General features: G+C 50.7%; 1 protein-coding gene across 7 annotated transcripts in view; it reads left to right on the top strand.

Moving 5' to 3' along the window:
* CSMD2 (CUB and Sushi multiple domains 2) overlaps positions 1 to 26257 on the top strand; it is a 624779-nt gene that overhangs the window by 411453 nt on the left and 187069 nt on the right. For all 7 annotated transcript variants that reach the window (XM_051832052.3, XM_051832047.3, XM_051832045.3 and 4 more), the window contains 6 exons: positions 552 to 740; positions 931 to 1047; positions 8267 to 8482; positions 9792 to 9980; positions 15482 to 15651; positions 25716 to 25872. In XM_051832052.3, the coding sequence (XP_051688012.3) occupies positions 552 to 740; positions 931 to 1047; positions 8267 to 8482; positions 9792 to 9980; positions 15482 to 15651; positions 25716 to 25872 (1038 nt within the window). The remainder of the gene's footprint in view (positions 1 to 551; positions 741 to 930; positions 1048 to 8266; positions 8483 to 9791; positions 9981 to 15481; positions 15652 to 25715; positions 25873 to 26257) is intronic.

Consider the following 26257-nt stretch of genomic DNA (forward strand, 5'->3'; position numbering starts at 1 on the left):
GGGAGGTGACGGAGAGCTTGGCCTTTGAGGGTGAGAGGACCCAGGACAGCTCGGCACTGTCCCATGGGTTCTGTGTCAGCCTGTGCTCCTCCCGGAATGCTCCCTGGTTGTCAGCATCGTGAGCCTGTGGAGTTGCCCGTGACCTTCACTGGGGTCTCGTGTGCTCACCCCACATCCACCCTGTGTGTGCAGGCAATGGGGTGCCCTCTTCTCTCTGGGCACTCTGGAGACAGAGTATCTGACCAAGTGTGAACGTGAAGTGAGACGCCGTCTCCCATCACCCTCACCCTCTCTCATCAGCTTCTACATTCACCCCCTGAATGGGAAGAACCAATGTTACTTCCGGTCTTTGAAGAACAATCTGGAAAGTTAGGGCTGAGAGCACCATAACCACCGGGCCATTTTCTTACTTGTGTTTTTCTCCCTCAATCGATAGTGGGCATCCTCTGTCTATTATGAGCCAGGGCTCTCTGTGCCCTCTCTTTGTGAGTAGCTGGGGTCCCTGTGTGGTGGCGGTGAGCTCTTTCCCAGCTCTGGCCTCTACTTTCCAGCTATAACCCTGCAGTCAGACCACTGCCTGGACCCAGGGATCCCTGTAAACGGGCAGCGTCACGGGAATGACTTCTACGTTGGCGCACTGGTGACCTTCAGCTGCGACTCGGGCTACACACTGAGTGATGGGGAGCCCCTGGAATGTGAACCCAACTTCCAGTGGAGTCGAGCTCTGCCCAGCTGTGAAGGTGAGGGACAGCCCTAGGGACCCTGAAACTGCAGATTCCTTCCCTGCCTTCCAGGGGCCCCTGGCTCTTCCACCCCATCAACAAGACACAGGGGGTCTGGGAGGAGATTGGGGAAGGGGTCTCGGGAGTTATCATGGGGGGAGCACCCTGAGCCGTGTGGGTCTTCACTTCTTCTTCACTCCTCCTGTAGCTCTCTGTGGGGGCTTCATTCAAGGCTCCAGTGGGACCATCTTGTCACCAGGCTTCCCTGACTTCTACCCCAACAACTTGAACTGCACCTGGGTCATTGAAACATCGCATGGCAAGGGTGAGTGTTCAGGTCCACGGCGGGTCTGTGACCGGGTCAGGGCAGCAAGTTCCCCAGGGTGCTGGCAGTGGGGATCTCCCCTCAGCCTGACCTTGAGCTGTGACTCAGGTGACGCACAAAGGCTGAGTTTGAACTTTTCTTACCGACCAGAGCCTTCTTATCTCTTCGAATCACAGAGCTCACTCAATAAACATTCCAAATCGAAAATCGTTATGCTGAGTGAGATGTTACTGGTTCCCGCCTGTCAAATCTCGAAATCACTCCCCACAGGAGGATGGCACAGCCTCTACCTAAACATCTCACTGATAGGGAAGTCACCAACTCATTGCACACATCATTTTTCCGGTAGACCTGTCCCCTCTTGCAGTCTGTTGGGTGTCTCTTAAACAGTCTTCCTTGTCCTGTCCTGGAGGACCATTACACCTGCCCTGGCTTCCTCCCATCTTCCCTTCAGATGCTGAACAGAGCAGTCCCCTCTCGCAGCACTCAGCTCTTCCTCTGCTTTCATATTCTTCCCGAGCTCTGCTCTTGCCTCAGCTTCCCTAACATAAGTGATCTTTGAGAGTCCAAGTTCAAAGCAAGGATGACGGTTACAAATCAGCATTCTTCAATCTACTTTTTCATTCAGCAAATATTTATTAAATGACACAGGTGTGGGTGATGCAAGGGCTGGACATCAGGAGTGAGCAGGCAGATACAGCCTCTACCCTCAGGTGCTCGCTGCAAAGTTTATTGAGTCATGGAGAGAAGTTTACTGAGTCTTGGCAAGTAGCTTCTGGTTCGGCAACTGCGCTCATGCTGAGCTCCCACCCTGGGGGTTTGGGTTGGCCATGTTGGAAGTAAAGATGAGGCAGCTGCATTTTCTGGACACTTCACCAGTCATTCTGTTGCATGTCTTTAATTAAGAATCTCTGACAGAGAAGAATTACCATGTGCAAGAGCCAAGAAAAAAAAATTCAAGAACATTGTTATTAGCTAAAATAACATTAGCAATGTGGTGTGAGGACAGGACACAAGGGGATAAACATATCAACATGGGAGACTAGAGGTCCAGAAATAGGTTCCTGTGAATGCATGGGTCACATGTGCCCATGTATGCACGTGTGTGCATGTGTGTATTGCATGTGTGCATGAACACACCTGCCTGTGGACAGATGAGAGAGACAGACCGTAGTATGTGGTTCAAGTGATATATTTAGATCCATTTAAGAGAGGATGGGTTACTTATTGAACGACGTTAAAATAGTGGGCTTACACATTTGGGAAAATAGCCCAATGCTTACCTCGTACATTTAACTGGTAATTCCAGCAGCGGAAGAACACAGCCATCTGACCTCAGGTGGGGATGTACTCTAAGAGTAACATCAAAAGCAGGATGCATCAGGGCCATGACTGTTAGGCTCAATTAATTACAACTTGGAAAGGATTTCTGTCTAAGAAAAACTCCATAAAAAGCTCAAAGTCAAATAGTAGACAAAATTATTTGCAGTGTTTGTGATTGACTAAGGATCCCCAACCTAACACATACAGAACCCTTTAAAATCTTTAATAAGAGTCACAGCCCTGGCATGGACCTGCAAGACAAGCAGAGCTGTAACCCCAGGCTTTGTGGTAGAGGAAATGCAAATGAAAAACCATCAACCCCCCTCTAATAATTAAAGAAGTGCAATTGTCCCAGTAATGAAATGCCATTTCCCTTTGAGTCACAGCAGCACTCACTGCTGAAGCCCCAGGAAATGGGTGACCTCCCAGAGAGCCCCTGCAGGTGGCTGTCCACAGCCTTCCCGAGAAACAACAGAACTTCAGACCCTTCCTGGGAGAACGGAATGCAAATCTCTGTTTCATTTGGTGCCATAGTTGTGAAATCCGTGCCTAGTGTTTCCCTAAGTCACATTTTCCATGAACTTTTCGAAGATTCCACAGACATGCCTTTGGACACGGCGATTCCAATCTACTGGATTTCTCTGAAGATAAAGAAAACTACACAGCAAGATTTAGCTGCAAGGCTGTCTCCTAAAGTATTTATTTATTATATTGAAAATTAGGAACTCCTCAGATGCCCATCAGTAAGAAAATAACGAATAATGCCATGTTACGGTACAACCATGACGTGAACTCCTAGGCAGCTACTGAACGGAATAATGTGGAAAAATACGTAAAGACCAGAGGTGATTGTAGTCCATTGGTACAGAACAAATGAAGTTTGCCGAAAGAATATGTTCAGTACCGGAGCAAGAATGTGCAGAGAAAAGTCTGGATGCCTCTCATTTGCACTTTTTGGCTTTTTTTTTTTCTACTTTTGAGCAATAGAGGTATCTGTTACATATAAAACACATTATTTATGTAAACAAAGAAGATATGTAATTAAAGTCACTGATGACCCCACCACATGAACTCAGGGGATGCACTTTGGCCCCCTGGCCAACACTAGGATGGCCAGAGGCTTTTCTGAGCAAAAAGTCCTGAGGCTGCCCCTTTGTCCCACAGTATTGTTCCTGGGCTGGGGGAAGACTTGGGGCGACGTCTTTGATCAGCCCCAGAGGCCTTTCCACCAGGGCTGCTCAGACGCGCCTACTGTAGGAGCTGGAAGCTACTCTGTGGCACCACGTGGAAAAGTCGGGCATCTCCGTGTGACCCCAGGGGACGGGCCCTTCAGTCTGCACCTGGGTGTCTGCTGTTGGAGGGATACACAACTCTCTACCTGTGCCCAGGCCTAGAAGTCAGCACAGGTCATCAGCCATTTACCTAAGGTGTGTGTTTTTTTTTTTTTTAAACTTTTTTTTTTTATTTTTTTGACAGGCAGAGTGGACAGTGAGAGAGAGAGACAGAGAGAAAGGTCTTCCTTTACCGTTGGTTCACCCTCCAATGGCCGCTGCGGCCGGCGCACCGCGCTGATCCGATGGCAGGAGCCAGGAGCCAGGTGCTTTTCCTGGTCTCCCATGGGGTGCAGGGCCCAAGCACCTGGGCCATCCTCCACTGCACTCCCTGGCCACAGCAGAGAGCTGGCCTGGAAGAGGGGCAACCGGGACAGAATCCGGCACCCCGACCAGGACTAGAACCCGGTGTGCCGGCACCGCTAGGCGGAGGATTAGCCTAGTGAACCGCGGCGCCGGCCTAAGGTGTGTTTTGTACACATGCTGCTGGCAAGGTGCGCCTGAGCAAGCCACTGTGCGGGCCTGTCCTGGAGAACTCTGATCTAACACAGGAGAGAGAGGGCCCCAAACTGAGAGCTCCGTGTTGTGCGGCCAGCCTGTGACCGAGCGGACAGAGCTGGGGAAAGGCCTCTGAGGCAGGGGCGTAAGCTGGTAGGGAGTAGCCTGGATGAAAGGTGCTAGGAGACTGGACAAGAGGTCATGGGTGGATGGCCGGGCCCCTCTTCCTAAGAACCTTCTGAAGGCTTCCCTGAAGCCTCCGCATAGAGCTCCAAAGGGTGAACTAGGCAGCACGGCCCTGCCACCCCGGCTCGCTTTCTCAGCCGCTTCCCGAGCCCTCTAAACAAGTGCTGGCTGCGCCGACCCTGCAGTTCTTGAAATCCGCTAGAGCTGTGCGCGTTGTGGGATCACGTCCCTCAGTGGTGCGCGCACTCCTCAGCAGGGGTTAGGGATTCCCAGCGGTCCCCTTGCTTTGCCAGCTCTTCTCCCTGCACTCGGTCCTCCAGTGAGTGGGCCTCCCTGACGCCCTGGCCCCAGTCCTGCGTCCGGGTTGGGCTCCTTCCTGTGGAGCATCGTGCGTCTGCCCGGTCCCAGCCTGCACCCACTGCCCAGGCCTTGCATTTTTGTCTTCTGTATCCGTGACGGGCTACGAGCTGCTTGAGAGACAGCTGTGTCTCACTTCCCCAGCTCTGGCTCCGGGCCTGGCACTCGAGCTTGGAGAAGTCTTTCGTGCTACTTTGCTTGAGCTCTGCTCGTAGGAGTGTCTCGGGGCCACTGACCACTAGTGCTGCTGGCTCTGCTGGCTCCCAAACAGGCTGGAAAAACAAAAAGCTTTATATGAAATTTGGAATTGCCCAGCTTGCCACATGCCCAGCCTGAGGGAATGGCCAGCTCAGGAGCTCAGAGACTGTGTCCTTGCCAAGGCCCAGGGCGGGCATCTTTCAACCCGCCAGGCTGTCCGAGAATGACTCTTGCACACCTCACGTGTGCCAGGTGCCCTGCTGCGTGCTTTATGCTTGTGCGGTTGTTCCTCCCTTGGGGCATTAGCTGCCACCTGTGAGTGAGAGATTATCCACGCGTAGAGCTGAGGAAGCCAGTACTCGATGGTGCCAAGCTCATTGGCCAAGGCCTCCAGCGAGTGCGTAGGCTTTGGATCCAAGCCTGTCTCACTGCCACCCGCGGGTGCCTTGTCCAGGGCCCTGCTCCTGATGCCCCTGCATGAATTCATTGGTGCAATTCTACATGGCTTACTCCAGCAAAACACTCGTTTGTGTGTGCATCTGTCACTCCAAATGTGGATTCAGACTCCAACATGGGGCCTCTCCATTTCCCTGACAATGTCTTCATTTTCTCACAGTGGCCCAAAGAGCCCTAAGCAATCAGCACAGCTGGGAAACCCAGGGGTTGGTTTCATCTCAGTTGTTTGCTCATCCTTCGACTCCCAGCCGAATGTTGACTCCGCGGGAGGGGCTGTGTTTGCGTGCCAGGAGAATACAGTGCAAAGCCTGGTGTTTAATCAACTTGTTGCCACCTGCTACTGTGTCTGCCCCACCCCCTACCCAACATGGTGCACCCAGAGGAGGGGAGGGAGATGCATTTCCCCAGTTCTCTAGACTAAAAACAGTTTTCTCAGCTGCACGTGAGTTTACATGTCAGGAGAGCAGCATAGCTCCAGGCACACATGTCCGTGTGCCTGCTCCATGGATGCGCACTCCCTCCGGCCAAGGATCACACCTGCTGTGAAATGTTCCCAACCCTGGGGGCTGAGTCACCCACCCTTCCTCTGTGCCTCACCCCAGATTCTCACTATGGGTGCTTCTGTCTCCTCTACAACACTGGGCTTAGCACAAGGCCTGGCACTCAGTAGATGCTTCAGAGCCATGTCTGTGAGCAAATAAACTCATGGATCCTCACAGTTGCCGGGGTCCAACCATTGGCGAGCCACATACCCAGTCTCACCACCTCCGCTTGGTTCTGTCTTCCCCATCTCCACCCACAGAAGCCTCAAACGTAGGGATCTACAGCTCCTACCAATAGGGAGGCAAGAGTAGGAAAGCTTTATAAAAGGGTTAGGATTAAGAGCTTGGGTCCAACCATTACTTATCAAAAATGTATTAGTAATTATCTAGAGAGGTATTTCTCCAACTTTATGTACCTACCAATCTCTCAGGGACCTAGTTGGCATGCAGATTCTGATTTAGCACGTCTGCAATAAAGGCCAAGCTTCTGCATTTCCAACAAGCTCTCAGGTGATGCCCGCACTGCTGATCCATGGACCACACTTTGAGTAGCAAGTGGGTCTGGCACTCAATTCTGCCCATGCACCTGCCTTGGCATGGTCCACACACAATTCCCATGGCCACACTCACTTGTGGGTTCATGCATGTTGACAAGTACACCCCCACCACTTCCCAAACACAAGAGCCATCTGGACAGATTCAGGAACTTGCTTTGAGTGCTGAGATCCCGCTACTTGCTCCACAACCCTCCTTGCTACCTAGTCCTGTCACGGTGTGGCCTGCCCACCACCTGCTCTATTTGTGAGTCCAGGGAGCAGCGTCCTGGAGCGGTCCAGAGCACAGCTTCTGCAGCCTCATTTCCCATCCAAGCCCTTCCACCTGCTAGTTGGACACCCTTGGAAAAAAGACTTTAATCTCCCTGTGCCTGTTTCCTCGGCTGCGATCTGGAGATGATACCCATCATAGCCATGTTGTGGGGCTGCTGGCAGGATCAGAGGATTTGTTATATGTTTCCTCTCTGTTGCCAGGGGTTGTCTGCAGAGCTGATGAGACAGGACAGGGGCACCAAATGTGCAGCTCTAGGATTAGGAGGTTGGGTCTAACCAACGTGCCAACCAGTGTGGTTGTTTTATGCTTGACTGAGCACAGTGCTCCGCTCCCTCTTGCCACCTCCCTGACGACTCCTTGCCCGTCTCCCCTGTCTCCTGTTTCTTGTCCCTTCTGTCCAGGCGTCCCCTCACCCCTCATCTGACTCTGCCTCTGCCTACTCTCCCTCTTCTCCCTGCTTGTGGCTTCCAGGAGCACCCGCTCAGTGGCCACTCTCAGATCTACCTCTGAACTCCCACCTTAGTCCTGAGCTTCCAGCTCCACACGTTGAGTACAAGTCCCTGCTGTGTTCCGGGCTCAGTCCATTACCTCTCCCTCGCATCCTTCCCCAAATAACAAAGAACACCTGGGTCCTTCCAGGCAAGGCCCTCCCAGGCATCTTTTCACATCTGTGCCCACTGGCTGCTGTCCACCCCACCCCCTGAGGTCCTATGTCCGTCCACTGAGCCCCATCCTTGCTCGCACAGGGCACATCATTCCAGCTGACCTCCCTGTCCACCTTGTCTTCCTCATCACCACCAAAGTCTGGCTAAAACTCAAACCTGTTCCCTGAGCGTGGCTTCTGGTTGCTTCCAGAAAAAGATGGGGTGTGTCGCCAGCCCTCTACAGCCTCAGCTGCAGGTGTTTCTGCTGAGCACGTGCGGCCCCCAGCGCCCTGCCCACCGAGCCTCCCCGAGCCCCACAGTCAGCACCACCTCTGTCCCTCTACACAAGCTCTTTCTCCTCTTACCTCGTTAATTCCCGTGCACTTTTGAGACCTGAACCCAGTGTTTACTCCTTAGAGAAGTCATCTACACTCTCCACCTCCCGCTGTAAACCGCTCCCCGTTTGACCTCATGGTATCCGGATCTGCATTCTTACTAGCATCCGTCAGTCCACCTGGGAGCCACATCTTGTAGCTCCCTTGCACCGCCCCTGGCTCCTAGCCCGTAGGGAACACTCAGCACACACACACACAGATGCCCGTTGAATGAATGAGGGAGTGGCTGCGCAGCCTTCTCGCTGCCCTAGCCAGACACCTGCCTTTCGAATGTTCCTACTGCATAAAGGTGCCCTTCTCCCCAACTGGATCTTTGGGTAATGGCAAGTCCAGGTGCCTTCACTGAGACTCTCCATGCATGCTTAGTGTGACACCCCCTAGTGGACGCAGATCCTGTCCTGCAGCCGGGCTCCCCATGCCCTCTGGCTGTGGCCAGCCTGACCCCTCTGGTCTCCCGGCAGGTGTGTTCTTCACATTCCACACCTTCCACCTGGAGAGCGGCCATGACTACCTCCTCATCACCGAGAACGGCAGCTTCACGCAGCCCCTGCGGCAGCTGACGGGCTCGCGGCTGCCAGCGCCCATCAGCGCTGGCCTCTACGGCAACTTCACCGCCCAAGTGCGCTTCATTTCCGACTTCTCCATGTCCTACGAAGGATTCAACATCACCTTCTCAGGTAAAGAGCCCGAGGGTCCTGGGAGGGAGGAGGCCACAGAGCTGCTCCCTCTCACCCAGTGCTGCCAGCCTCTGGCCTTCCCAGCAGATGGGTATCAACATACTCCCTAGTCTCTGGGAGTCACTGCAGCATTGCAGCAAAAGATAGATACGTGGGTTAGGCACAAGGACGAGCTCCCTGTCATGGTCTGGGAGTGAGATGACAGGTGCGTTAGGGAATCTCCATCTCTTAGGTACTGCTCACCCAGCTGGTGAGACCAGAGGACTGCCCACAAGCCCCCTCCTGCCCTGCTAATCCCAAATGTTTCTCCTGGTTCTACTCTTTCACAACCCCAGACATTTAGAAACAAACAGAAGGGAGCCAAGGGAGTCTGAGATTAGTGTATCAGAGTGTTTTAATCTCATTTGAGATCTTCCTTGTCCGTGCTGATGTAGTAATGGACGGTTATCCTGGGGTGTAGGAATCCGGACAAGAAAGTCCCTTCATTGGCTTCCCTTCCCTCCTCTAGTGCCGACTTGCCCTCCGCTCGTGTCCCCTGGGCAACAGTCTCCTGCCTGCCCCGGCTGTCAGCCAGGAGCAGAGTTGCCAGACAGATTCCCCCTGGGAGGCCAGAGGCATCTGGCCTCTAGGAAGTTGGATGTGGCCTAGCTTAGCCCCCAGCCACTGCCCGGGCCCCGCCACTGCCCGGGCTGGCCTAGCCGATAAGAGAGATCCAACCAGTGTCTGTCCTGTCTTTAGAGGCACAGGCAAGTCCTCAGGCTGTAAACGCCACCCATCCTGCCGACCAGCTGCTTCAAGTGCCGTGCTGAGACATGGCCTCGGGCCGGGTGCTTGGAGTCTTCCCGGCTGTGAAAGTTGCCCGAGGCTGGGTCATCCAGGGTGACCCTCTAGAACTGGTGATTGCATGGATCTGGGCTCAATGCCCAGAGAGGAAGAATCTGCAAGCCGCCTGGGCTCAGGGTTCAAATGCAGATGAAAGGACCAAGCAGGGAAGGGTCAAGTCCTGGGGCGCCTCCTGAGCCCTCCTGGGCAGCGATTCTCCTAAGCGGGCGCCCTGTCCCACCACTCACAGCAGTCGGGCCTCCGACCGCCCCAGCTCGTCCTCCCTGCCTCTCAGCCACGTGCTTCTTTCCACTCTACCGTCTGTGGACCGTCACGCATGCGCGTGTGTCCGGCTCCTGTCTGTGTCTCTGACCCTGCTCCCCTGGCAGGGGAGTGTCCTGTGTTCTGTGTGTCCTGTCATCATTCCCTGCATCACCTGCACGTGCCCCTGAGCATGGCCCTCATGGCCCTCCTGCTGCCTTTGCAGAGTATGACCTGGAGCCCTGCGAGGAGCCGGAGGTCCCAGCCTACAGTATCCGCAAGGGCCTGCAGTTCGGCGTGGGTGACACCTTGACCTTCTCCTGCTTCCCCGGGTACCGTCTGGAGGGCACCGCCCGCATCACGTGCCTGGGGGGCAGACGGCGCCTCTGGAGCTCGCCTCTGCCAAGGTGTGTTGGTAGGTGGTCACGTGCTTTCATTTTGCTTCACTAATGGGGTGGGCCCAATGTTAGTCTATTGACACGAGGAGGCGGTGGATGCACCTGGGCCTGGGCTTGAGGATGGTGGAGCCTTTGAAGACCTGGGCGGGTGGCCTAACCTCCTTCTGCAGCCTCCTTGTCTGTGGAGGAGGATGGCAGCACCTGCTCCATGGGGCTGTTCTGTAGGCGACGCTGGCTAGTGGCAAGAAGATGTACAGTGTGCATGCAAATGAAATTGACATCAACTGTCTCATCCCCTCACCTCTGTGCCTCACCCCCGTGCCCCCTTTACACAAGGCCCAAGGCTTCAGGAGGCCTATTTTTAAAATTCTTTTAAAAATTCATTTATTTTATTTGAAAGGCAGAATTACAGAGAGGGAGAGGCAGAGAAAGAGAGAGAGAGATTGGTCTTCAATCCGCTGGTTTACTCCCCAAATCGCTGCAACAGCTGGAGCTGGGCCAGACCAGAGTCAGGAGCCAGGAGCTTCTTCTAGGTCTCCCACATGGGTGCAGGGACCCAAGATCTGCTTTCCCAGGCGCATTAGCAGGGAGCCGGGTCAGAAGTGGAGCAGCAGGGAATTGAACCAGAGCCCATATGGGATGCCAGCACTGCAGACGGCGGCTTAACCGACTGTGCTACAGCACCGGCCCGCAGGATGCCTCTTGCAGAGAACAAGTCTGGCTGGGTCCATAGGAAGGAGGTGGAGCCTCGCCCAAGAGGAGTCCCAGTCTTGCAGAGCAGGTGATGCTCTTGCCAGCCAACTGGGGTGCTTGTTCTTGGAGAATCCCTAGAGAAACCCCTTGCATTCAGCAGGGGAAGAAAGAGGGGAGCAGGAGTTGGGCTTATTACCAAGCACCCCTTGCATGCTTCTAGGTCCTAGAAATACAATGGCAGACAAAACAGGGGAGTCTCCCCTCCAGTGGGCTCACTTCAGTGAGGGACACAGCCGTGAACACGTGGGAGTGCAAGGTGCCGGGCAGGCCGAGGAGTTCGGGGGATTCTGCTTAGGAAGTGCTGGAGGGACAGCTCATCTCCGAGAGAGAGCACTCAGGAGAGGCCTTTCTGATGGGTGTGTGCTTCAGGGAGGCGGGAAGGGATTCAAGACTCCAAAGTGCAAGTATCTGGGAGGAGAGAGAAGGAAGTGCCCGGAGGCACGGCCTGGAAGCAGCGGTGGGGAGAACAGGGTTGCAGGTGGAGGGGGAGCTGGCTGGTACTGGACCCAGGCCCCTGCCTGTCTCCTTGCCAGGGCTCTACAGAATGCTGTCCAGAGTCCAAGCTGGGGGCAGGGGAGGGTGTGTGTGTGTGAGGGGATAGTCTAGGGAGCAGGGCCAATGGCTGCTGTCCCTGAGCTGTGAGGTCAGCAGCTCTGTTTGCTCCATGCTCGTGATGTAGGGCCAGATGAGATACAGAATGACTTAACGGGGTGCTCACCGGCCTCGCTGTTGGCTACGGAACCCACGTCAAGTGAAATATGGTGTAAAACTCCATAAAATATTCCAAACAGATCAAGGCAGCACTGCCCTGCCTAAAATCAAGAGCAGCATCTCCAAGCCGAGGAGGTCAGCCTTACCTGACACCACTCCCTAGAGGCAGAGTCAGCTCATGCAGGCTGACACGTGGACTTGGCTCCAGCACCAGTCTCTCTGCTGGGCCCCGTACCGGCAGGTGAGCTGGGTCAGACCTCTGAGCCTCCCAGCCCCATCTCCCTCACTTGCAAAGCAGCGATAACACCACCCAATGCCGGTACCGGCTCAATTCCAGATTAGATGATCACTACTAATTCCTAATCATTATTTTCCCAGTAGCCTTCTTATCGTTTTCCATTGATAACTAAGTATCGCTATTTTGCCAATAGCCTTTTACAATCTCAGAGAGAAAACGTTGAGATAGAGTTGCAGGATTCCATCCTTGACCCGTGAAATAACCTCAGAGTTTATCCTTTCCCTTGTGACCATCCCCCACCCCCCGCCCTATCTAGACATGCAGGGAGCTCTTCCCCTCCCCCCTCGACTCCCCAGGGAGGGTCCCTTTGTATCTGCACCCACCCTCCAGCAGCTCCTGTCTCTGGAGAGCATCCCCACCTAAGTGGTTCCAGGGATGGTAAAGGTTTGTTGTATGGGATTTTCCAGGACTGTGAATGCACACCCGGCGTAAGCTCTCGCCTCATTGATCTCATTACATAAACTCATTCTTTAACTTATTATTCCAATTACTGTTTGTCCATGACACCTCCCAGTATTTTCATTATTACATTTGTCTTCTGTTTCACATGTTATTAATAACGCACAGCAATTACAATCACCTCTAATTACCACCAGCCCTGCTACAGAGTCTGGGGCCAGAGGCATCATGGGAGCACCTGCCCAGGGGACAATCCCAGCCACAGTACACACCCACGCACACACCGTGGGTATAAATGGGATGACCTAGCCCACACAGTGTGACCAGCACCATTCCCAGCTGAGTGGGAGAGGGACAGCCATGGGCTCTAATTCATGATGTGACTGAGAGGGGGGTATGGGGAGTGACACAGCCTCTGACCTCAGGGGCCCCTGAATTTTACATGGAAGAGACAGCCCTGACCCCAGAAGACCCCCCTGTCTGCCGCACAAAAGACATGGTCTTGTCCTTGGAAGTCCCCGCGTGATAGAGAAGACCTGGCCCTCGGCCCCAGGAGCCCCAGACTGATGGCTGAGACGCGGCCCCTGCCCTTAGCGAGCCCGTGTCCGACAGGGACGACAGAAGTCGCAGCTGTCTGAATCAGCGGCAAGCAATTTCTGGGGCCCGTGACTGTTTGTTTCCCTGGAACACGGATTTGTTTCCATTTACGCTGGTGTTTGACTTCTCGGTGCATCTGCTCCTCTCTCCTGTTCATTTGGAAGTTCTCCCAGAAGTGAGTGCCGTGTCCCTCCACCCTCTGTGCCCCTCCTGGTACCCAGGACAGAGGCCCTGGCAGGGAGTCAGGACCTGGGGACTGGCCAGGAGCTGGCCGCATCTGACGCTGTTGGCCCTGCTTCGTCCCTTATCAAGCTGCTGAGCGCGTGGGAAAGATGAGGAGGTGACGCTGGGGCAGAGGTCGGGCATTCAGCTATGATGCGGGATGCCAGGGCCGGGAGGGAGGGCCAGAAATATGCCAAGGCTGTGCTCAGGAGAGGCTGACTGACAGGGACTGGGCAGAGGGCAAGAGCCATCAGGAGTGAAGAGGAGGCTGCAGACCACAGGCAGCTAAGGCAGGATTCGCATCAGCGCCCTGGGATTCCTGCCAGTTCCCAGAATGCTGGCAGTTATGGCCCCATACAGAAGCAGGTGAACCACAAAGATTCCCCTAGGGTAGGTGAAGAGACGGAGGAAGAGTAACACTGGTTAGAGACGTCGTAATTACTAACCACTCCCATGTGTTCAGCTGTCTTACACCTAAAGCCATGTGCATTTATTCTCTGTGGTCCTATGAGGATGATGATGATGTCCAGATGAAGGCAGATGGAAGAGACTGAGGTCAGAGAGGTGAGATAACTCCTCTGTCTGACGCCAAAGTCCACACCTATCCCGCTGCCCCATGCTCTTCCTGGACAGGGGAAAGGTGTGTTAGCCCAGAGACAGTGGAGAGATGCCCCCAAGTGTTGCCCAGGGGCCCCCGAGTAACAGGTGTTTAAATGTGCACAGCCCCCAGCTACCCCTCCAAGTCCCACCCTCATCTGAGGGCCCCCAGGAAACACACACCATGGCCCCAGTAGTGTCTGGTCCCAGCCCAGTGCATTCATCGTGATATTTGGTGGGCTTGCAAACAGAATGAGTTTAAAGGATCACAAAGCTGATGTCTCCTCCAAGATAAGTAAGTGAGGGCTTGTGTAAAGCCTTAGGAAACTGAAGCTGGGCCTGAGCTGGACAGGCCAGGGAGCAGGACATGCCAAAACGCAGGGTCTTGCAGGAGGCATGGGGTTGCCGTCTTGGAAGGACTGAGAGCAGCCGTGAGGGAGAGAGAACCTGAGCAGACAGCCCGCCAGAGGCGTGGTCCCCAGCTTCCACGTGCTCCTCTACCTGGACCTAGAACGCCATGGCTTAGGGCAGTTAGGATGGACTGTGTGGCCAAAGCCGTGGTTCCTTTATCAGTCTCAGTGTTCTTCTCAGATGGTGCCTAGCATGAAAAACATTTCAGAGAAAGCAGACTTTCCGCCATTAACCCCAGAGATTGAAGGCGTGCTCCAGACTCCCCACGGGGCCAGACAAATCACAGGCCTGCCATCTGGACCTGTATTTCCATCCTCTCGGAACCTAATTATTTTTAGGACTGTACATCTTCTGAGGTCACTGTATGCCGCCGTCATTCATTCGTTCATTTGGCAAATATTTATTTTACAGACCATCTGGGCTAAGCCTTGGAAATTCAGTGATTCATCAGACATGACCCTGGCCCTCCACTCCCAGTGCGGGTGGGGGATCCAGGCAAGAACAAGCAATCCGGGTGCATGATGGTAGGCGCTCTGAGAGGGGCTTCATGATGACAGATCCTAGAGATCCCGCTGTGGGCTCCCCAGATTTAACCCTGCCCCTTAGCTGCCCCCCATTTCATCCACTGGGCCTGCCTTGTCCAGGCACTGAGTGAATGTTGGCGAGGTGGAAATGTGCCCAAGCCCCAGGGCTCCACAGTGCAGCAGAGAAAATAGGAGTGTTACAGACAAGTCAGGCAGGACGTGGTGCCTACCGTAAATGAAGGCTTGGGGACTCTGGGAAGAGGGTCACTAATTCTGCACAAGGAGAAACATGTCCCTCGGAGGGTGTGCCCTCATTCACCGCTGACTGAATCAAGTTCCACTGGGACTGTCCTAGAACCTTCACCAGAGCCCCAGGGACACCCTCAGCTTCAGGACCAAGGAGAGGGCGTTCCCAGCCCCCTGCGCTTCATGAAATCAGAGGCTTGGTCTGAAGGTCTAAGCGCCAAGCTCCTCATCTTTAAACCAGGAATGAGCATGGTGCCAGCTCCCACAGGGACCCCTATGCTTACTGAAGTTTGTGTGATGTTTTACCTGCGGGGGCTGGTGATTATTGTTCCATCCGGACCCCTCGTGGCTTCTTCTCCTCCCCTGGCTGTCCCCTCCTCCCCTGACACCCTCCCAGGTCATTTCTGTTGCTATGAGACTACCTGAACAGGTGTGAGGAAGGGCTGCTTGATATCACAAGGAAAGCGAAGGGTCTCTGGGGGTTATTTCTATTTCTGAAGAAGAGAGATGGATAAGTAGGAAGGAGAGAGAGAGAGAGCACAAGACCAGGCAACACAGTAAGCAGGCAGGTTTTATTTTATTTATTTGTTTATGTATTTATTTATTTTTAAGTTTGGCAGACAGATGGACAGGTACACAGACTTTGGCCAGTGGGCAGGCAAAGAACTCGCCGCTTTCCTGAGGTTCGCCAGCACTGTGAGCTGTGTTCTGGGTGCAGCTGCTGGGGGCTAATCTGTGATTATTGTGATTCTCTTTCCAGCTGAGTGTGGGAACTCAGTGACGGGCACCCAGGGCACTCTGCTGTCCCCCAACTTCCCCGTGAACTACAGCAACAATCACGAGTGCATCTACTCCATCCAGACCCAGCCAGGGAAGGGGATTCAGCTGAAAGCCAGGGCGTTCGAACTCTCGGAAGGAGATGTGCTCAAGGTAAAACGGTAGACTTGGCAGAGTGTGCATGTTAGCGGTGAGGTGGGGTCAGCACGCACTCGCTTATCGCTGTGTGAACGGCCCGAACTTCCTCCTTCCCGCCTGAGTCCCAAGATACTGCCCTCACTCCTCTGGAGAAAGCGGGGGCCGAAGGAGAATGGTATGTGAGTGCCTATTACGGCTCTAGAGTTTGCTTAGGAGCTGCCTGTGGCAATGCATGTGTGACTGAGAGTCGAGTGACTGCATAATAAGGAGTAATAGTGGCTTCACTTGGAGCAGCCAGTGGATCAGATTTCTCACTGTGAACTTGGACCATCGACACAGACAGTGAAGAGCTCCTTCGATGTGTGCATGTGTGCAGCCATGTGTCGATACGGGCTCTTTCATATGTGCAGTTCCACATGCGTGTGAATGCCTGGCTGCACTTTTTGGTTTGGGGAATCTTGTCTCCCTGTGTACTGAGTCAGCAGGTCTCATGCCTGTGCACTTTCGCCTATTTTGAGTCTTTGTTGGAGTCTGTGTTAAAGAAAACAAATTCGAAGATACGTGTATGAGGAAGAATCACAGAACTTGGATTAGACAGAGGGTTATGGAGAGACAGTTGTTAAGACACTGTGTATGCATATGTCTTGTATTTCCTTGTGTGTGATTAAGTGGATCTCTCCAATAGTGTGTGTGTGTGTGTGAGAGAGAGAGAGAGAGAGAGATCAAAGAGCTGACTTTAGAGAATTTGTTACAGAGCTGCCTTAATCACATGGGTTCTTAGGGAAACCTCATCTAGAATATGTCCATCTTCATCCTAGACCAAAGAGCTTTTAACTTACTCTAATATAGTTTTGTTCCCTGTAACCAAAGAAGTCGTGACATTAGGCAAAGGTTTATTTAAAAGAAAAAATAAGAAACTTGAAACAACCGGCTGCTGCTCTGGAAAATCCGAAAAGAAACCATCAGTCCTCATCCACTAGGATGCTCTCTGGCTGCGGTGACAACACTGCCCTTTTCTTTTAGAGATGATAAATTTGACCCACTCCCTGGGGCCTGAGTCCTCTGGAAGTGTGTTTAAAGGTGTCTCTCCCCCTCCCTGAGAGGATGCCCTCATTAGATGACTGGATGGTTCTGGGTGAAATAGCATAGCAGAGCCCAGTTGGGATTGGGGCCCTCTCTGTGGCTTCCTGGGCCCTGCTTGTCAACCCCGCATAAAACACTGTGCACATCCCAGCTAAAGAGCACAAGACAAGGGCCCTTCTGAGGACCATGTCTGCAGGCATAGCTGTGGACTCTCACTCCTTCATCCACTTGTCATCAGCAACAGCAGAACTTGGGACCATAGGGTCAGAGGGACCCCCTTCTCCACAGAGGGGCAGATGGAAGGAGTGTGAGCTGACAGTCACAGGCCTTCTTGGGTGAAGGCCATTAGAAACAAAAGGCAGCTTTGTGGCATAGGATAATTGGGGGATGAGAGGGGAGTTCTGTGCACATGGTCTGATAGGAGAGGCAAAAATGGCTGCCAGGTTGCTGGAGGTCACAAGGAGCACACCAGCACCAAGATTCCTCTCCAGGGTGGTCTAGATTCAGAATAGCACCTAAGACAGAGACAGCAGGTGCGCACACACAGCTGCACTGTCAAGGGCCTGGCCTCCTAGCTAAGTGGGAAGCTATGTAGACAGACACAACAGAGACTTTCCAAGGCAATCAGGCTGGGGAAAAAAAACCTAGGTCAGAGACCAAAAAGGCTCACATGGGGTGCAGCACCCAGGCAGTCCTGCACGTTGGGGAAAAGGGGGCCCATCCCCGCCTTTCCTGGGGAGGACCGTCTCAGAATGCAGACTTTGTCTCTGCAGCCGTGCACCCAGCTGGCCCTGGGGAGCAGCCTTCCAGTATGGGGCCTGACCTTGTTGGCAAAGTCCTCCTCCTGCTTCTAGGTTCCTTAGCATCCTCAGAAGGTCAGACAGTGGTTTCTGAGCTGAATGAAAGGCCACGCAAGGGACCCTGTGATCCCAGAGCATCTGGAACGAGGTCCCAAGGCAGTGGTGGGGAAGGAGGCAAGGAGCAGAGGGCGAGAGGGGTGATGTCACACATCCCCTGCTGTTCTGGCCCCCGCTCAGGACCCCTGGCCCTCCTGAGAAGGAGCTTGGCTGTGAATGGGGATGAGAACTGCTCCACAGCTGGGGTTTCCCAAATGGGCTCCAGAACCCCTCTGTACCTCCAGTTGGTTGTCGAGGCTCTGATGTGGAAGGCTGTCACTGGGGTCCACCTCAACACAGAAACGTGCAGAAGGAGCCCGGTGCATCCTGCTGTTGCCCTGGTGCTGCTGGCCTACGTCCCAGACCCTGGCACATCCCTACTCCCAAGGATTTGCCCGTTCTACCAAAGCAGCCCTGATACACACCTGAACCAGGGAAACTTGTGCCCTCCTCCACACCTCACTTCTCTTCCAAGACACAGTACTTAATGGTCTGACTAACCCACCAAACCTTCTCCAGTGTTGCATTTCTGACTCTTGAAACACCTGTTTTGTCACATTTGTAACCCTCAATGTCGTCCTTACCACCCCACAATCCAGCCGGCTTCCAGAACCACCTGATTTTTATTTGCCTCCTCGCCGTGTGGTCCTTGCTGCTTCTGCGTCTATGACGTGATCAAAAGAGGAAGGGCCTTTACCTGCCATAGTGTGGAAAGATGACTTCTAGCTCGGACGGCAAGGGAAGGTATATAACACCTCCTCTCCAGGTTCCCTTCAGAATGGCCGAAGGGACATAAAGATGGGAAATTAAGCAAGGGTGCTTTTCATGAACAGCTTAAAGAAATTTCTGACAGATTGGATACCCAAGAAAAAAAAAGAGAAAAGGCCTAATCAAGGTACGGTTGCCACAAATGAAGTAAGATCCTACCTGCTTCCCAGGTGGTAATGAGCAGGAAACTGGAATCAAGTGCCGGAAATCAAGTGCCAGAAACCTTCAGGAAAAAAAAACAAGATCAAAGACAACCTCATTCAGTGCAGCAGAGTCTGGGGCCTGTGGACTACGGACAGGGAACAGGTGCCAGTCGTACCAGCTCCTCTGGAAGTACACTAGGTCTGAGAGACCACAGAACCAGATTGGCCCTGGACACGGACCCAGGCCTTCCTTTGGCTTCTGTTGGCGAGCCAGGAAAACAGCATCCTGCTGTGCACGGGCCACACATACTCACACACAGACACACACACACCCCCTCCAGCCCGGGAACAGGAAACGTGCACACACACACAGACACACACACACACTCTCCAGCCCGGGAACAGGAAATGCTCCTGCCGGGACCTCTGTGGGCCTTGCTCTTCTGGCCTCCCTCAGAGACTGGGAATGTCTCCCTTCTCCGTTTCTCCTCTCCCCCCATGATGCTGTGCCAACAAGGAATTAGCTGGACTCGGGTAGACTATGCAGCAGGTCAGAAGAAAGGGACTCTCTGAGAAAGCGGCGCTAATTGCCCCTCTGGAAGCAGCAGGGAAAAGAACCATGTTTTTAAAAGCTCCTGATTTGTATTCTTAACAGGATTGGAGAGAATATTATATTTATGGCGCAAAACAGGCAATAATGCAAACAGAGCTATCTGAGATGAGGAAAGATTGAATAGAGATGAAAAACATGATCACCCAATTAAAACAGGGAGCAGAGGCAACGAGCGGAAGACAGAAAAGCACAGAAATGGAATCAGTTTATTGTAAGATAAATTTGAGAATTTCTCCCACATCTCACAAGGAAATGAAAGAGGATTCTTTTATATTAATAAAATGCACAATCAATCCACAGTAAAATTTTATGTGCCAAATAACATAGTATGAATAAATTAAATAAAAAGTGCCAGAAACGTAAAAAATTTTAATAAAGTTACAGTCGTTGTAGAAGATTTTAATATACTTCTGTTAGTCTTTGACATATCATCTAGGTTGAAAATAAATAAGAATTTGGGTAGTTCGAGTAATATAACAGAGTAAATCCAAAGAAAGTAGGAAAAAGATTCTTTTAAAGACAAAAGGAAAAGGAAACCAATAAACAACAAATTATTAACAAAAACCGTCTCATTCAACAAATTATCAACAATAAATTATCAACAAAACCGTCTCTGATCAGGCAGGCCCAATCAGAAAGTAAAGATGTCACACAAGTGAAACATTAAGAATGAAAAAAGGAAGATATTTATAGTTGAAATTATGAAAATAAAAAAATGAGTATCTATCAGCCAATGCATCTGAAAGATCAAATAAAATGAAAGTTTTGTTTGTTATATTGGAGGCACAGATGGCCAGAGAGCCCCTACCTACCAGTCGACCCCCCAGATACCTGCACTGGCCAGGGCTGGGCCAGGCCGAAATCAGGAGCGAGGGCCTCGGTCGAGGTCTCCCCATGGCTGTCAGGAGCATACCTGAGCCCTCTCCTGCTGCTTCCCGGGTGGTGATGAGCAGGAAACTGGAATTGGGAGCAGAGCCAGGACCTGGACCCAAGTACTCACATGGGAAACAGGCACTCCAACCAGTGTCTCACATGGGCGGGCAGCCTTTCTGCTGCCAAGGGCCATTTGGATATTATCACATCATCCACGGGCCATACAAAATTACCATCTTAAAAATTAGCCTGCGTTAGGCTTATTGAGTTATGAGTCCCACCTGCAATTGCCTTGGCAGAGCCAGATCCAGTCAGTGATTCCGTGGGCCTTTTACAGCCCATGGGCCAGATGGTCCCGACCCCTGTAAAATGCCCAACCCAAAATGCAAGTTTTTACAGATGAAAGGTACTAATGTTTAAAAACGGAAATCTGAATAAACCCGTAGCCATTAAAGTATTGGAATTCCCCAGTAGCCTCTCCCAAAAGCCCCAGGCCTAAACTATTTTACAGGTAAGCTGTAACCGATCTCCAAGAAATACTGAATACTGCAATAATCAAACAGTTTCAGAACAGAGAAGATCCATCCTCAACTGATTTTCTTAAATGAGGCAGAGTAGAAACCTTGACATCAAAGGACAGAGCAGAGGTTGCCAGAGGCTGGGGAATGGAGAGGCAATGGCCAAAGGGTCCTGAGGTTCAATTGGCGGGGAGGAGCGAGCTTTTTTCTTAAGATCTATTGCACAACCTGGTGGGTATAGTAAATAATAATTTTTTGTACATTTCAAGATCACTAGGAGAGTAAATTTCAAATGTTACCACCCCAAAAGGTGATATGATAGAAGATGATGATATGTTAACTAATTTGATTAATTATTTCACATTACATTCATAAACCATAATGTCACTTTGTACACCCAAAATATATGCAACTATAATTTGACAATTTATAATTAAAATAAAAATTTAAATGGTGGCAGAAAGTAGTTGGCCAGTCCTACGTATGTGCGTCCTTCATCAATCGGATCATCGATCCCAGATGCAGTATCAGCTGGAATCTGGCTGTGTATGAAAACAGAGAGGACCAAGTAGGCCTGATTCCAGGAAGGTAAGGACGTGTCAGCAGCAGGAAAAGCTGACTTTGTGGTGGCTGCTGGTTCAGGCCGCCCCTGGGATGCCTGCCTTCCACATCAGAGTGCCTGGTTTGATCCCAGCTTTGCTATTTCTGATCCAGCTTCCTGCTAATGTACCTGGGAAAGCCGAGGATGATGGCCCAAGTATTTGAGTCCCTGCCACCCATGTGGGGGACCCATGATTAAGTTCCTGGCTCCTAGCTTCATGCTGGTCTAACCTCTGCTGATGTGGGCTATGAAGCAGCAAATGAAACCTCTCTCTCTCTCTCTTTCTCTCTTTTCATTTCTCTCTGTCACTCTGCCTTTTGAATAATAAACTAATATTTTAAAAAAAGAATAAGCGATAATGTTGTTAGACAACCCATATGAAATTGTCATTTTTGTAGGAGAAAGCTCCTCAAATATTGACAACTTCTTCATGTGGTTCAAATTCATATCAGGGTTGGAAGAGATCACATGACCCTGCTAACACAACAAAAGCATCGTATGATGAAACACAGTGCTCATTCGTGACTTCTTTAAATCTCACCAAATTATGATTGTGGCATTCTGAATTTGATTAAATGTTTCTACAAACGGCTTATGGCAATTCTCATACTTAACAAAACTTCCTGAGGATGCCCAGGAAAGTCAAACAGTTCCATCTCCAGTGCTATTCGGAGTTTTCCATATGGTGTTGAAGATCCAAGCCATTGCAATTATCCCTCTCTCAAGCCCTATAAAAATCAGAAAGCATTATAGAAAAATCACCTGTTTTATTTAGAAAATCCATAAGAATGTGCTAATCAACTATCAGAACCAGTAAGAATCCAGCAAAGCTGCTTGTATTTCTACAACCAATTAAAACAAGTAATCAGGGGGAAAATTCTCATTCATAATAGAACAAACTTTAAGACACCTAAAAATAAACTCCCCCAAAATGTGTGTAATCCTTACTGAGAAAATTACACAACTCGGTTTTGAAGCTGCTATCAATAAAGTAAGTGCCGGGAGACTCCATGCACATGGATGCCGAGAGGATATGAACAGGCAATTCACAGAAGAGAAAGGAGGCTTGCTGATAAATATAGCAAATGATGCTCAACCTCGCCGGTAATCAAGGAAATGTGGATTCAAATGAGGTACCATTTCACACCCATCAGATCGGAAAACACCATAATGCCTGTACGCACCAATGTTGACAAGGACATAAAGCAGTGAAAGCCGTCGCTCGTTGCTAGCGAGAGTATTCGGTGTTTCTCGTTGTAGAGCAGGCTGGTTCTGTCTAACCACCCCTGCACCCAGCCTCTCCAGCCACATGCATGCCCTGGAGCACACGTGTGCCAGCAGACCTGCAGGAACATGATAGAAACACTGCGCACGCTGAAAGGGCTGCACTCGCCATGCTGGCTGGGAGACCAGTGCCTTGCAGGCCCGCCTCGTTCCATGTAACGCCTGTGCCTAGGGGCCCGTGGATTTCTCCTGGAGGCCTTCCCATCACCTGCAGAGAGTGAGGAAGTAGACCTCCAAGCAGTATCCTGTTGGTAAATAAATGTATGCAAAGGCCTACTTCCCAACAGCAACCAAAACTATAGCAATACCCAGGAACACATACAGAGTTTTACCAAGACATACTCGTAAAAAGACAACTCGATTAAATGCACAGAGAATGTGCCTGGGTAAGAAGACTGCATGTCACACAGAGACCTTCCTTTCTCATATCAATCCATACATTTCATGTAACTCAGAACTGTACAGGCTGTGTTTTCTTAGGAGTGTTTTTTTTTTTTTTGACCTAGAAAGTTTTTTCTCAAGTTTATCTGGAAGAATAAATATGGGAGAATATTTTTAAAGTTAAAAGACAAACAAGGACTTTTCCTACTAAATATTTAAATATGTGGTGAAGTTACAATAGCTAAAACATTGTGGGCTGTGTGCAGGAACAGATAAATGTGACAGAATAGAAAACTGACAAAACCAAATTTATGTAATTATATCTAAGTGATGTATGTGGGGCGGGTGTTTGCCACTGGAAACCCCTGCATCCCGTGTTGCAGTGCCTAGGTTTGCGTCCTGTCACCACGCCCCCTTCCAGGTTCTCAAGATGACCCCAGGAGGCAGCAGCTGATGGTTGTTAGGTTAGGTTCCTGGCTTACCCTGGCCCAGGCCTGGTTGTTGTAGGCATTTAGAGAGTAAAACAGTGGATGGTAGTGTTTCTCTCTCTCTCTCACTCGCTTTCTCTCTCTTTTCTTCTCTCCTCTCTCCCTCCTTCCCTCCCTCCCTCCTTCCCTCCCTCCCTCTCCTTCTCAAATAAGTAAAATAAATAAATAAGTACTTTAAATTAGGTTTATAATGAAAATGGATTTAAATTGGTGGTAGGTGAAATATGTTACAGAAAGGGTTTGGATAAATGACTTATCGACCAAGGAGAACCAATAGAATTTTTTATATCATATACCAAAATAAATTCCAGGTGGGTTTAAGGATAAAAATATGAGAAGAAACCTTTGGTTTATTTGTTAATCCCACGTTTCCTGAGTGCCTCTTATATGCTGGAGCACATACACTGAACACTGATATGTGGGCAGTTATATTATGGATTGGGTTAATTGTATGGTAGAAATCCCTGGAGCTGTTTAAATACTGTTATGTAAAACAATTACTTGAAAAAAATATGCACATTCTATTAAGTGAAAGAATAGATTGCCACACAGTATCTATAGTTAATCTTTTTTTTTTTTTTTTTTAATCTAAGATCTCTGTGCAAGGAAAGACAGAGAAGGACAGTGATGATTGCCGAGAGCTGTTCTCCTTTCTTTGGCCGTTTATATTTGATAAGTTCTTCTGCAATAAAAATTTTACTGTAATGACAAATACAAATAACATTTTTGTTCTTAAGGAATTAAAATGAATTATGTTTCAGAATTAAGGAAGAAATTCTGTTCCCATTATAGTTTTTATTAATTAACAATAATTTCTAAGTACCCCTGTATATCCAGTGACTCTTTGAATTTCCAATTAGCCTATAAACATCATGGTGTTTTTAAAATCAGGATCCAAATGCCCACACGTTGGATCCATGGTATCAGATTTTTTTTTAACTCTAAAGATCTTTCCCTCCATCTCTTTTCTTTTCCTCGTTGTTATTTATTTCTTGAGGAAATCTAGCCATTTGCTCAGTGGATTTTTCCACATTCTGTAGCTTGCTCTCTTCCAGGATATCACTTCATTTGTTCCTCTGCCCTTGGTGTATCCTGTGGGCCGGAAATTAGATCCAGTGTCTTGATCTGATCGGGTGTGAGTTTTTTGGCACGATAACTCCTATGTGACGGTCTGTCTCCCATTAAGAAGCACACGTGGCATCTGGTTGTCTTTCTTATTGGAATGTTAGCAAGCCCTGATGATTAATGCCAAGATTGATTAATTCCAGCACATGTTTCAATTGGTAAGAATGCTTTTGTAGCAACGTGGATGCAGCAGTGGGCTAAGCTCCTTGAACTGATGTCACGGCAGTGTCAGCTGGAACCCCAGAATTCTCGCAGTCTATCGGTGACATACAGCAATTGCACATGGAATCTGGAAACAGATTTGAGGTGCCCAGGAGCCTCAACAAATCTCTGTAATATACAGCGCTGTTAGCTTGAAGGATGTCTTCTTTTAGAAAGCTGTGCTTCATAAGTAGTGGAATGGAAATATTATTCCAATTTGCTGGCAGCTGGCACCACATCGTGTGTCATGCACAAATATTCATCACCCACCCATAGATCCCATCTTTGATATTTACCAAAGCACCAGGGGGTCTTTCACTCAGTCACAACTTCTGTTGTTATTTGTACAATTATCCAGAAAGGAGCAGCAACCTCGAAACCTGGGGAGCCAGTTCATTATTCTGATGATTGTTGTGTTTCCTGGCACTCAGAAGTTCAGAGGGACAGATGGGAATCGGGGAAGCCAGCTGCCTGTGCCATTCCACCCTTGGCAAGCCCAGCAGGCCCTCACCAGGGACCTCATTTTAGGAGGGAAGTGGCAGAGGCTGGGCTCCTCTGGGAAGGGGATGTGCTGGTCATTTTAACCCCATCCTGCCTGGATCCCAGGATGGCCAACACAGGCCACTGCCAGTGGGATGGGTTCAGGCGGGAGCATGATTGTCTCCCCTCCTGGAAAGATGGGACTGAGTGTTTAGCCATGAGCATTGCTGAATTCTCTCAGCCTGCCCGTCTGCAGAAACAGATGGTTTGGGGCATCAGGCAACCCCCACCAGGCTGCTGAAGAGTAAGCTGGTGCCATATGGGGGTTGAGGGAACAAGCACAGATCTCCACTGGAAAGGTTAGGATAGCAACCAGCTCCCAAGACTAGATTCACACGAGCTGTGGACTGGGCGCAGATTGCGCACCAAGGGGAAACCATGTCACTTGCTCAGTAGTGGCTTCACTCTGCCATTCTGCTCGCATCTGGTGACTCACAGCCCCTCTGACAGTTGCTGTCAGCACTAGGCTCTGGGGATGTGGGCTGCGGGGGAAGAAGTTTTTCCAAACAAACAAGGCCATGCTGATGACAGTTTGTTGGGGGGGGCGGGTCTCTCCTGTGTCCAGGTTTATGATGGCAACAACAACTCCGCCCGTTTGCTGGGGGTCTTCAGCCGCTCAGAGATGATGGGGGTGACTCTGAACAGCACATCCAGCAGTCTATGGCTTGATTTCATCACGGATGCTGAAAATACCAGCAAGGGCTTTGAACTTCAGTTTTCCAGTAAGTCTTCCTTGCATCCAAGGAGGCCATGAAGTCCAGCTCTTCCATTTCATTCATTCATTTGAACTTCTACATTTCCACTATGCCCAAAGAAGGAGCTCTTATGACTTTTTTTTTAAGGTTTATTTATTTTATTCAAAAGATAGAGGGAGAGACAGAGACTGAGAGATCTTCCATCTGCTGTTCACTCTCCAAGTGGCTGCAACAGCTGGAGCTGAGCTGATATGAAGCCAGGAGCCAGGAGCTTCCTTGGGGACATCCATGTAGGTGCAGGGGCCCAAGCACTTGGGCCATCTTCTACTGCTTTCCCAAGCCATTAGCAGGGAGCTGGATTAGAAGTAGAGCAGCCAGGACTTGAACTGGCACCCATATGGGATGCCAGCAC

The sequence above is a fragment of the Oryctolagus cuniculus genome, chromosome 7, assembly GCF_051225735.1.
Source record: "Oryctolagus cuniculus isolate XC-2025 breed Fujian yellow rabbit chromosome 7, ASM5122573v1, whole genome shotgun sequence".
Lineage (NCBI taxonomy): Eukaryota > Metazoa > Chordata > Mammalia > Lagomorpha > Leporidae > Oryctolagus > Oryctolagus cuniculus.